The sequence below is a fragment of the Strongylocentrotus purpuratus genome, unplaced genomic scaffold (genome assembly GCF_000002235.5).
Source record: "Strongylocentrotus purpuratus isolate Spur 01 unplaced genomic scaffold, Spur_5.0 spur5_scaffold_2, whole genome shotgun sequence".
Taxonomy (NCBI): domain Eukaryota; kingdom Metazoa; phylum Echinodermata; class Echinoidea; order Camarodonta; family Strongylocentrotidae; genus Strongylocentrotus; species Strongylocentrotus purpuratus.
Window position 1 is genome coordinate 24208175 of NW_022145605.1, and position 12315 is coordinate 24220489.

At 37.9% G+C, this 12315-nt stretch overlaps 1 protein-coding gene across 1 annotated transcript in view; it reads right to left on the bottom strand.

Moving 5' to 3' along the window:
- Positions 1 to 933: 933 nt before the first annotated feature.
- The window catches only part of LOC100890009 (protein HIRA), a 28125-nt gene continuing 16743 nt past the window's right edge, over positions 934 to 12315 (bottom strand). Inside the window, exons 17-27 of the mRNA XM_030992037.1 lie at positions 11781 to 11851; positions 10745 to 11018; positions 9929 to 10088; positions 8850 to 8943; positions 7660 to 7821; positions 6218 to 6273; positions 5309 to 5414; positions 4578 to 4700; positions 2902 to 3065; positions 2193 to 2287; positions 934 to 1563 (exon numbers count right to left, since the gene is read on the bottom strand). Of these exons, the coding sequence (XP_030847897.1) occupies positions 1450 to 1563; positions 2193 to 2287; positions 2902 to 3065; positions 4578 to 4700; positions 5309 to 5414; positions 6218 to 6273; positions 7660 to 7821; positions 8850 to 8943; positions 9929 to 10088; positions 10745 to 11018; positions 11781 to 11851 (1419 nt within the window). The 3' untranslated portion in view covers positions 934 to 1449. The remainder of the gene's footprint in view (positions 1564 to 2192; positions 2288 to 2901; positions 3066 to 4577; positions 4701 to 5308; positions 5415 to 6217; positions 6274 to 7659; positions 7822 to 8849; positions 8944 to 9928; positions 10089 to 10744; positions 11019 to 11780; positions 11852 to 12315) is intronic.

Here is a 12315-nt window from a genome sequence, read left to right on the forward strand (position 1 = left end):
TCACCAAACTTGTCATCAGTGACAAATGACAGTTTTTGTTATAAGCTAGTGAAATCCTTGCTTTTGATTGGTTATCAGCAGATTTGTCACTGATTTTTGTCATTTGTCATTGAAAAAACCCTTTGTGAAACGGGTCCCTGATGGGCAATTAAAGCTCGTTCAGATACGATGCAGCAACGTGAAGTGTGACGTGTAAATTGTAATACGCTCCACATTTCTGTATCTTATAACACAAACCTTTCATACACAAGTCCTATGTTGCTCGCAGGTGCCATTCATGTACACGTTAAAAAACACCCAAACGCGACCTCTGTTTTGTGAAACGGGTCCATGAAGTGCCTTAACTCACATCATTTAACACAAAGTTAATGGGCTCCTGGCTCCAAAAAGACGATTATGCTCTTACATGTTACATTAAACATGATTCAAGGAGTCAGTATACATCGTCAATGTGGATGTGTAAAATGATGGATTGTTAATCCAGACGGAGAATCAAGGCTCGTTCAGATACGACGCGGCAACGTGCAATGTGACGTGTAAAGGGTAATACGATTCACATTTCTGTATCTCATAACACAAACCTATGATGCGCAGGTCCTTTGTTGCGCACAGTTGCCCTTCATTGACACGTAAAAACTCGCCATATCTGAACAAGTCTTTAAGGGTGTTCACGTTGCAGTAACATCACTATAATGTACTGTTTACTGTCTCCCTATTCACATGATAGAGAAGGCAGTGCTTTGAATGAATCTGCCATTTGTTCTAATGCCAAGTTTCGTCATAACCTAAAGACACTATGAATATGACTGACAAAGGAAGCGGACAAAATATACAGTTCCTCAGGTAGACAAAGGAACATCCCTTCACTGCTATTATGTAAAACAGGTGTCACATGCATATTCACCTTTTTACGTAATAGCAGTGAAAGGATGTTCCCTTGTCTACCTGAGGAATTGTATATTTTGTCCGCTTTCTTTGTCAGTCATGTTCATAGTGAGAGCAGCCAACAATTCTTTCCTTTCCACACACACACACACCCTTACAAAATAACTTAGGAGTGGGGGTGTATGGATGTATGTGTGTGTCAATGCGTTTCCTATGCCTTTAACCCTTTACTCGCTTCGGTTCACTAATGGAACACACAGTGGTATGCAACAGTCTACAATCTATAACATGTACATTGTATATACATCATACAATCCAAACAATTGGCTGTCTATGACTTTGATGCATATCCAATAGTTACAGAGTTCGAGTCTGGGACCCGTTTCATAAAACTTGTTATCTATAACAAATGCTAAATTTCTATGACAAATTTGCTCTCAGCCAATCAGATGCCATGATTTCAGTAGCTTATAATAGTAGCTTGTAACTTGTTATTGAAATCTAGTTTTATGAAACAGGAACCTGATCTCGGGATCACTGCATGATGACAGGCGCCCTCTACTATCACCTAGGGGCCATCTCTAGCTGGTCTTCGTACTCGGAGTAGAGTCTCTGAAGCTTGAGGTTAGACCCTAGGATAGGAAGGATGTCCCTCAGAAGCCCTCGCTTGGAGATACCCTGCAGCAAAAACACAAAGAATATTTCGAGGGGTCAGTGACACAAAGACGTTACTCTATTTTGGCCATTTTGAGAAAAAGTGGTTTATGAGTCACTGAGCACTTGGGCCTTAAGGAGTTAAGTCTATGTTTCTCTAGCCATTTACTTCAATGGGGTGTTGGTGGAGTTAATTCTTTGTGTTTCCTGGAAAGCTCAAATTTTTCTGAACATTTTGATATCAAATACTAATTTTGGCAAATTATGGAGTTACGTCTTTGTGTCACTGAACCCTCGATTTGTACAATCTTTGATGAAATAAGAAATGGTATCATAAATGCCATGATTTGACCTGGAATTAAACATAGTAGAACAAATGAAGCAGGTTGGACACAAGATCAGTCCCTGAGGAAAGTTCCAGACTGAAACAGGCTGAATCAACTTCAATGGTCTTTGACTGGAGAAATATTAGTCCAGTTTGGGTAATATCTCCTTACTTCCAGTGATTAAAAAACCTCTGAAGAAAAGCATATTCTGTTACAAAAAAGTAATATTAGAGAGTGTACAGATGTGACTTAAGAAGAAAGAGAAGTACCGTATAAGTTAGGTTGTGTGATTAGAGATGAATGATGTGGGTTTTGTTGTTTTCTTACCAGAATGCTTGACTGCCAACCTCCTTCCTCCTGGTCTCCTTGATAGAATGGTCCAAGGAGATCATTACACAGCTCCCTCAGTCTACCTTCACCCTCTGTATGAGAGAGAGAGAGGGAGAGAGAGAGAGAGAGAGAGAGAGAGAGTAAAAGGAAGAGAGAGGGAGAGACAAGCAGGGAAAGAGAGAAATAAGAGAAAGAGAATTTTGAATAGATATGAATGATAAGAAAGTTATGTATGGCACAACGTAATGTGCACATTTAATCTAAACACTCCCAAAACAGCAATCTTTACTTTGATGAACCTACTTAGCCCATCTACAGAGGTCACAAATTTATAAACTTGGGGTGGTGTGGGGGAGGGGGAGGCAGGCAAGTATACAAAAATGGAGGGTGTTACAATTTACCTATGAAGGTCTTTATCATGAGTCCAAGCCCTTTCAGTAGAGGGATTGCCCAAACCTTTCTCCCCAGGGACCCATTGTCCAAAGCCTTTTTTCAATAAAAAATGACAAAAATCAGTAACAAATCTGCTGATAACTAATCAGAAGCAAGGATTTCACTAGCTTATAACAAAAACTGTCAATTTGTCACTGATGACAAGTTTTTTTAAATGGGACCCTGGTCTTATACCCATATGCCTATTTAACAATCTCGATACCCCAAATCTCTCTCATCACAGTTCAACTCGTGTAAACACTGGTCCACTTACCTTCCTGTACAAGATACCTAGCATAGGTGAGAACCCAGAAGCGATACTCCTTGGCAGACTGGAGAGCGAGGGCAGCAGATACTTGATTCTCGAGGTGAGTCAGGGTGGCGGCTTGCTGGAGGTTATGGTTGCCAGGGAACATACTTCTCGTCTGGCTGCTAAGTCTGTACACAAAATCATTCAAATGTCAATTTACATGATTAAAGGCATCGTTTAACAATGTTAAATCCGAGAGGCACGGGCCTACATATTATCAGCGTCTGTGATATGGTGTTATATCGAAGCCCTAAAAAAAATTGGGCTTCAAAATGATCAAAAAGTGCCTCAAAAAAGTAAAAACCTTTGAGTGACCAGTTTTACCATACTCGTTTTCTCCAATAGACTGTACTGTTATGAAAACCGTTTGGCAAACGCAAAATTTGATTTTGATTTTCAGTCATAAATATCTTGATAATCAGGCGCTCGGCTTGTAAAAGTCATGGGGTTCCTGACTGACCTAAAGGATAATAATTATCATTGCAGCATGAGCTGAATCAAGGATTTTTTCAAAGGATCCAAAACAAAGTTACTGGATCCCTTTAAAATTGACATTATTTGCCTCCTGACAAACGGAAAAAAAATTTGTTTAAAAAAGTACACATGTCAACAAATATCTAGCATATAAAAAAAATGAAATGTGAAGCTTGCATTGTGACACCCATTATGAATGAAAGAAATTGACTCAATTTAATGTAAGAACATCAATATTATGTTTGTTTCCTTGCATAGACAGTACAAGCACAGAGTGCGAATGTGGGAAGAGTAGGAAAAAGCGTGGCAACAAAATTTCAAAACAATTGATTGGCAATAAACAAATTATCGAAACCAAATATCTGGAATTCAATTTCTTGATGAAATTTGTATATGCGAGAGAGGACCTCCTGAATGAGAAGGAGTTTGATATAGTCTTTGTATGCATATAATAACAGTAGAACTATGATGTAAGGTCTGTTTTAAGAGCAAGAATGCATCAACTCTATGAAGGAGGATATGATTTAGCGCCCTTCTGGCTCTGAACACATTTTATCACCCTTGTTGTACACCCTGTATATGATTGAGTGAGAGAGAGAGAGAGAGAGAGAAAGAGAGAGAGAGAGAGAGAGAGGACGTACTGGATGGGGAGTTTAAGATAATCATTGGATGCATATAGAAATTCCATGATTGAAGGTCTGCTTAGAGCAAGAATACATTAACTCCATGTACAGGGAGACGTGTAAGTGCCCTTTGGCCCTTATAGGCAATTCTTACCTTTGTTGCGCACCCTGTACATGTGAGAGAAGACCTCCTGAATGAGAAGGAGTTTGAGATAATCTTTGTATGCATAAAGTAACAGTACCGGGTAGAACTATGATGTACGGCCAGGTCTTAGAGCAAGATGGCACTAACTCCATGTACAAGGATATACGTTAGTGCCCTTTTGACTCTTAAGAGGCTATTCTCACCTTTGTTGTGCACCCTGTACATGAGAGAGAGAGGACCTCCTGAATGAGAAGGAGTTTGAGATAATCCTTGTATGCATTAAGTAACAGTACCGGGTAGAACTATGATGTAAGGCCAGCTCTTAGAGCAAGATGGCACTAACTCCATGTACAAAGTAATGCGTTAGTGCCCTTTTGACTCTTAGAGGCTATTCTCACCTTTGTTGTGCACCCTGTACATGTGAGAGAGGACCTCCTGAATGAGATGGAGTTTGAGCTGGTTGACATGGCTGATGGTCTGATGTCAATCTTAATATATCCTCCTTATGATCAATTAATAACCTACGTGGAGAATAGAAGAATATATATATTCTTTATGATCTACTTATAACCTAAGAGGGAGAAAGAGAAAAGCAAATATGTCAACTTGGCTTTTGAATACAGTTCTGTCATGAAACTTGGATCAAATTGAGAATAAAAAAGTCCAACTGTCAACACATTGAACATCTTTGGCTCTGTTGCATAAGTATGTAAGAACAATCTCAAACAGTGATCATTAGGCAATGAAGATAAAGGTTTCATTTGTAAGCTGTAAATAGGTGAATGCCAACTGACTTTTAATAGAAACCTGTGTGATTGATCCAACTTTTAAAATGGTTGTAACTGCATAGCGAAAATAATCCATTCAATATCATGAAAAAACACTGAATATGGACCAATTTTAATTTTCTACTGCCAAACTGATCAATTAAATACATCTGGGCCTGTTTTCACAAAACTTGCCATGAATAACAACTGCCAATAAGCTAAGACAAATCTGCTCCCAGGCAATTAAAAAAGTCATCTATTTCAGGAGCTTATATCAGTAATATAACTTCTTGTTGGACAAACAAGTTTTATAAAACAGTGCCCTTATAGGACTCTTTGCCTTGGCTAGATGATATACTCACCAGCAGCACATTGGGTTGCTATACATAAAAGACTTTCCATTCGACAGACCAATCACAGGTACACCTTGGTCCGTCAGTAACGACTTGGAGATAGAGATACCCGGCTCTGAAAACAAAACCAAAAGATATGACATATAGAGCAGAGCGTATCAAAAACACTTTTACATAGTAGAACTAACATGGGCATACCTAAATTATACAAAGGCAGTAAGCTTCTTAAACCAATTCAATTCACCCCCCCCCCCCCCCTTTCAAGTCAGGGAAATGTATCTATATTTTATATATTTTTATATATATGTCTATGTTACTAAATCTCTAGTATCTATGTTTGTTTTGTAAGTATTTATTTTTGCTCTATCAGAAAATCTTTACAAAAATATGAAATTTCTTTTAGATACAGTGTAACATCTGACTATTCAAACTTCATGTGGTTTAAATGATATCCATCATTAATGTTCTTCGTCTTTTTTTCCCATGCTATGGAGGTGGACGTGTCATTTCCTCAATGGCCATTCTCCAAGCTTTCTAGTCATCAGCATCCCACTAGGTGCGGCCAGATATTCGCAAATCTTGTCATTAAGTTTTTAAACAATGCCCATACATGGCCTTTCAGGAGTCAAATTCTCCTTTCAAGTACAGTGAAACCTGTCTATAAAGACCGCCCAAGGGAGACACAAAAAGTGGTCTTTATAGGCAGGTGGTCTTTATGTACAGGTTTCTTTAGTACATGTTCCAATGAGAAAACCATTTTCAAAGGAAACAAAGAATGTGGTCTTTGTAGACAGGTGGTCTTTATGTACAGGTTCCTTTAGTACATGTTCCAATGAGAAAACCATTTTCAAAGGAAACAAAGAATGTGGTCTTTGTAGACAGGTGGTCTTTCTATACAGGTTTGACTGTAGTACATACCTATAATAGTCTCCAGAGAAACTTTGTTCACCACTGCTTGCTGTTTCCTTACATCCCTAGGAGAGGAAACAAACACAAATATATATGAATTTATATTCTTATAAAGAAAATATGAATTCCTTGAATTATCAGGCACAAACCAACTTGATTGGTCTATTTGGGAATCTCCTTTACAGGGCCTGCTGGTGTGACCAGGGCCCCTTCTCACAAATATTAATGATGGTATTAAAGGTAAAGACCAGTTATGGTCATGCGATTGCATTGTGAAAGAAACGTTGTGGAATCGATCAGAAAAGGTTGATCATCTAGCATCTAGCATCTGCAAGGTTCTGGAATCATCAAAATGATAAGAAATTTGGCCCATTCTTTGTAAAATTACAAGCACTATACACAGAAAGATGTATATGGGACTACTCTATATCTCTCACAGACCATGAGAGAAACAAATTTACCAAATATATGAATTAGTAGGCGGTTTCCCGGCAAATTTTTTATCATCATGTATTAGTCAAAACATATTCTTTCACATGATTGGTAATGAGAGCTTCCATTTCATTTTTTGAAATTGGGGCGTTTCCAATACTGGTCTTTACCTTTAATCGCAACTATGTACATAAGAATTAGAAGACTTACGATTGATTGGGATCAATCGTGACTCTTTGTAACACGGGCCCAGTTGTCAACAATTATCTGTAAATACTTGAACTGGCTATTGTTCGCAATTGCACAATATTTACAACGACCAAAAGCACTTCATGCAATCTGCTTGTTAAAAAAAAAACGGAATTTTTCTTTCTTGCTTGTTTCATACTTCTTTACTCCTTCAATGACATCACGAAATAATAATATTCCACTTTTATATAGCGCCCAATACATTGATACAACGATTTGCCTAAGCGCTTTAATTATCCCGGTCATCGGATTCAGGCATTGTATGTGCAGCATAGATTGAGCTACCTCTTAAAATCCTTTACATTTTCAACAAGTACATAAATAATCGCCATACATTAACATTCATAAGTCAAATTCTGGATTCAATTCTTTGTTTTATTCTGAAGTCTTTCTCATATATTTTGACTTCACAATGAATACATTAAAATATGTTTCAGGAAGAAAGAACCATTCTTACTCCCAATTAAATTGCACAACAGTCAAATTTGTAGAAAGAATTTGCTGTCCAATTCGCCAACATTTCATTCTCCTTTCTTTTTCTTTGCAATTATCAAATCCTAGAAATTAAAAACAAAAACTTTAATAAACCTGGCTGATATGTGCTATGAGGGGAAAAATCTTGCTTCTCTTTCTTTATAATATTCTTACAAGAGTGCATCAATTCAGAATAATTAACAGCATCAAATCCAAACAGCATTAAGAATTATGACTGAAGTAGCACCTAACACAAACCACCATTTGAAAGTCTGACAGCAGAGATCTAAACTCACCATACAAACAGCTTGCCACAGGTACTAATAGCCATTATGTGGTACCCTTTGATTTTAATACTGCTACCGACGGATGGGAGGACTAACGAGGGCAGCAGACGACGTCCTGAGGGTGAATACACACCTAAGGTCTTGTCTTCACAGTTGACACAGATGAAATTACTGTAAGGGTAATACAGGGGGTAAAAGAGAGAAAGAAGATTTTAACTGTCACAAACTAAACTCTTTCAGACAGATTGTTCTAATGTGTCCTGTATTTCTTTCCTGTTATTTCATCCCTTTCTTCTCCAAACAGCCTTATATTATCTTATGTGTTCTCCTTTTATAAGAATTTCCGATTTCACATTGTCATGTTGCACTGGGCACTAGTCTCCCTCTCCTAAGCTCCATCATTTATTAATTATTCAACCTCTCGAGGACACAAAATGCATATCATTAGAATAGTCATTAGATATCATCTGGTAATCATTAGATATCAGTAGATAGTCATGAGATAGTCATGAGATATCAGTAGATAGTCATGAGATAGTCATTAGATAGTCATTAGATAGTCATGAGATAGTCATTAGATATCATTAGATAGTCACGAGATAGTCATTAGATATCAGTAGATAGTCATGAGATAGTCATTAGATAGTCATTAGATAGTCATTAGATAGTCATTATATAGTCCTCATGTGTTTTAGTTTCGTAAGAATGTCCCATTTCACATTTTTAACATTGCACTAGTCTCCCTCTCCTCCTGTCCATCCTCTATTCCTGATCAGTTTTATCCATACGTGTTGATCAAAATCAACCTCTTGAGGGAACAAAAACGATAGCGTTATTACTGTCTTTTCTTCTATTATCATATATTTTTTTACAGTGACACAATCAACACGGAAAAGACTAGATGATGGCCGACGCAACCCCAAGAAACTTGACATTAATTCACTTTGCAATGTGGGAAGATCTCATAGTGTGGTTTCATGATATTCTATCAAGTCTCCGGCATCTCCTGATACATTGTTAAAACCACAATCTGACGCAAAATGTCAAAGGTGATAAGGCAGGAGGGGATCCCCCAACTTTAAAACCTCTGATAAAACCCAATAATGGTAATCACTAACTACAATGCCAATGTCACCAAATTTAAATTCTGGTTAATGTTTCCGTTCCGATAAAAAAGAAAGAAAAAGAACATGACTGACCTGTTAGCAACCAGTGAAAGAGCCTTGCAGGTTAGGATGGTCTCCCAAACAGTTTGACCAGATTTGATGCATCGAAGCTTCTGAATGGTCAGCCCTACATGCCAAGGAAAAGAAAAGAAAGACTTCTGAATACCGTAGGCAAAAGCATGTAGATTGTAAGCCTCAAGGCTCTCGGTATCGGTAGAACCACGTTTCATATACTCTATTCTATTACCTTGGGAGAATACTGAATACTGATAGCACATATATCCACATGCATGATGAACAAAGCATGAAAATAACTATAATTTTCCCTTTCCGGTATATGAACAATAACTGATATCATCCAAATTCAACTGAAAATCATACATGTGTAGTATTTTCCTCATTTTCTCAATGTCACTTGTTATTTTGCCAAATGGATTTGGGAGGACATCGCCCTCTGACATATACCAGGCACTGCCACCCCTATATATTTGTCAACAAGTGTCAGCTTAATGGGGCCATTTGGCACTGGACAGTGCAAATATCACCAGTGACTCACTCTCGCTTCCCGGAATTGGTATAGTACTCTCTTTGTTTTAATCCAGTTTCCCAAGAAGGATGAAAACAACATCTTCTCTCAAACTCTCATCATCACACTTCTCAAAGTTTTCTCGAGGCAACACGTTAATTTGGAGCAAATTACTTCTATTTCAATTCTAACCTAATTCATCATATTTTGGAGAATCTTCATAACCATATTTCTCTGCAATTCACTCAGAGAAGATTCCTAAACATCGCTTGTGCTGGCCAAGTATAGTTCTGTGATATCATCTGTGGTGATTTTGTGGTGTACAACTTGAGGATAGTGCAATATTTGGAGCACTTTGATTTCTTATTGGAGGATTCATGCCTGGGTATCTCTGTACGCCTAAAGTCGGTAAGTGAGATTGGGTTTATTCATGCTCAGCGACCATTCCCGCTTCACATGCATTGGTGAAAATGACGAAGTAACCTTTCCATGCAAATGTGTTTCAACTACAACATTGTATCATCCTTTTTAATACACATGAGCATCAGCATCTCAAGCAAACAAGGAAACAACGTTTGGAACTTACTGCCAGCGGTGACCTCATTATCGACCTCTATGGTGACCTTGCCCTCTCCAGCAGCCTGCTTGCCTATGACCTGAGTACTGATGGTCTTATTGGCTGACGGTGTGGGTAGCTGTAAGCTTCGTCTGCCGGTCAATCGGGATGTGTCCCTCTCAGGTGCACCCTGTCACAACAGAAAATGATGGTAGTTTGACACATGCTCCACAGTTAATGTCCTACACCAATCAACTTCTTATCTTAAAGGGAAAGTCTACCATGATAGTTGGTTTTAATAGAAGCAGAAAAAATGAGAGGAACAGGTCAGTAAGAGTTGGAGCAAAATCCAATTAAAAATAAGAAAACATGAGCCAACAGTCTCTTATCACTAAGTGAGAAAATGATTATGTTAAATGGGTCACTATCAATTTCCAAAGTTGGGCTATAGAGATATCATGTGATATGCGCTATATAAGTACGGTATATTATTATAGGTCATTCCATTTCTCACAACAGATAAAGCACCATGGTTATCTTTATGAATCGGTTCATTGATTGTAATATTTTTCAGCATTCTTCCTATAAATCTTAACATTACAATTCAAAGTAATTTGTTTATATTTTTCATTTTCTTTACATCATGTGACTTTTGATTAATTGGCAAATAATCATTTTTTTATAAGGTCTCTAACCATCATCATCCTAACGACCACTATGATTATCATTATCATCGCCATCAATATCATCTTCATCACCAGCATCTACATCTCAATCATCATGATCATCATTATCCTCCCCCTCCTTCTCCTCTCCCTTCACCCTCCACCCCTTCCCATCCCTCACCTGTGGACCAGGGGGTGTAGCCCGAGCTGCAGCGGCGGCGGCAGCAGCTGACGCAGCTGCCGCAGCCAGCACAGCTGCTCTCCCTGACCCAGGGGGCCTTCCTCTGCTTCGTTTGACCACCGGTGGAGCGGAGGCTGGGGCTGCTGTAGATGCAGCAGTGCTGGGAATAAGGCCCTGAGCTGGGGTTGGTTCTGCCTCTTTCCTTCGCGGAACGTGGACAGTTACCGGCGTTGTGAACTGCATCTCTTTTGAGAAGCTTGAGGAGACATCGGTTCTGTAGAGTACAAAATCAAAAGAAAAATACCAACATTTTATTTCGTTGCTTTTAAGCTATTGAACATGTTGAATAATTAAACTGAGTTAGACAATAACACCTGTGTGCATAGAAACGCCTATATTAGGCGCCCTATAAATATGATTGTTATTATTATTATTAACAATAGTGATCATAGTAATTGGTTTGGAGAGCTCATATGACATCACTGTTGACCTTGTTGTAGCAAAGCTTGGCCCTGTTACTTAGAAATTGATGATTAAATTGATATCCCCAAAATTAATTGCTTTTCCTTTAACCAATAAAAAATAACTTTCTAATGAATAGTAAAATCTGATTACCGGTAATCTTGTGTTACAGAGAGATACAACGCATGGTAACATATAATTAATTGCAAAAAGATCAGAGATACGACAAGTTTTTACAATTGACTGCATGTCAATTTTTATGAGATGAGGCACTCTAGGAATTGTTTGCTATTAGGGTAACTATGAATGGGATTAAACTTGCAATCCTGCGATATATCCACTCCATCACGACACAAACTCTATCTTGATTAATTATTACCAACAGCATATCAAAGCTGATAGCACATTCAACATCACAACAGCATACTTAATCTTAAAATACACTTAAAATGGAAGATTATTGATGGGAAATGATATGATTTTAATATTTTGAAACTATACAGAAACTTTTAACTGTAACTACAATTCTACTGTGTTAATAAGATTTTGTTGAGATCAGAGAATGAAGTATTACCTGGCAGTTGTAGGAGTTGTTGCTGGGGTTTTGGCTCTCTCTGTAAACCTAGAGTCTAGTGCAGATGGTGCCTTAGAGGAGAAAACATGAAACAAAACAATGATAATTATAAACTCTTAACTAGACAATCAACTGGGCAATTGTTACATACCGATGTCTGATCTATGATTAAATTTACAAATATACATCAAAAATAAATTTCTTTAATATTAACCATATTCGGGGAAGGACAAATCTAGCCAACTTTCCTGTCATCAATTAAGTGGCACATAATAACATATCTGTGTAGTCCTGGGATACTCGTGGGGGATGGAGCTATGGCAAGTTATGCCTTGTTATAAATAAAAAATGAAGTCTGTTGTCAAGGGAAACACAATGGCCCTTTATATACAATGTGAGGAATCATATGACATATGGTGTCTTTTTACAGCACCAGTGCAATTAATTTTTCCATTATGCTTTTCTTGTACATTTTCAGAAAAGAAAACATTACCTGGTGTTCAGAAAATTAATATAGAATACAATAACTATGTAC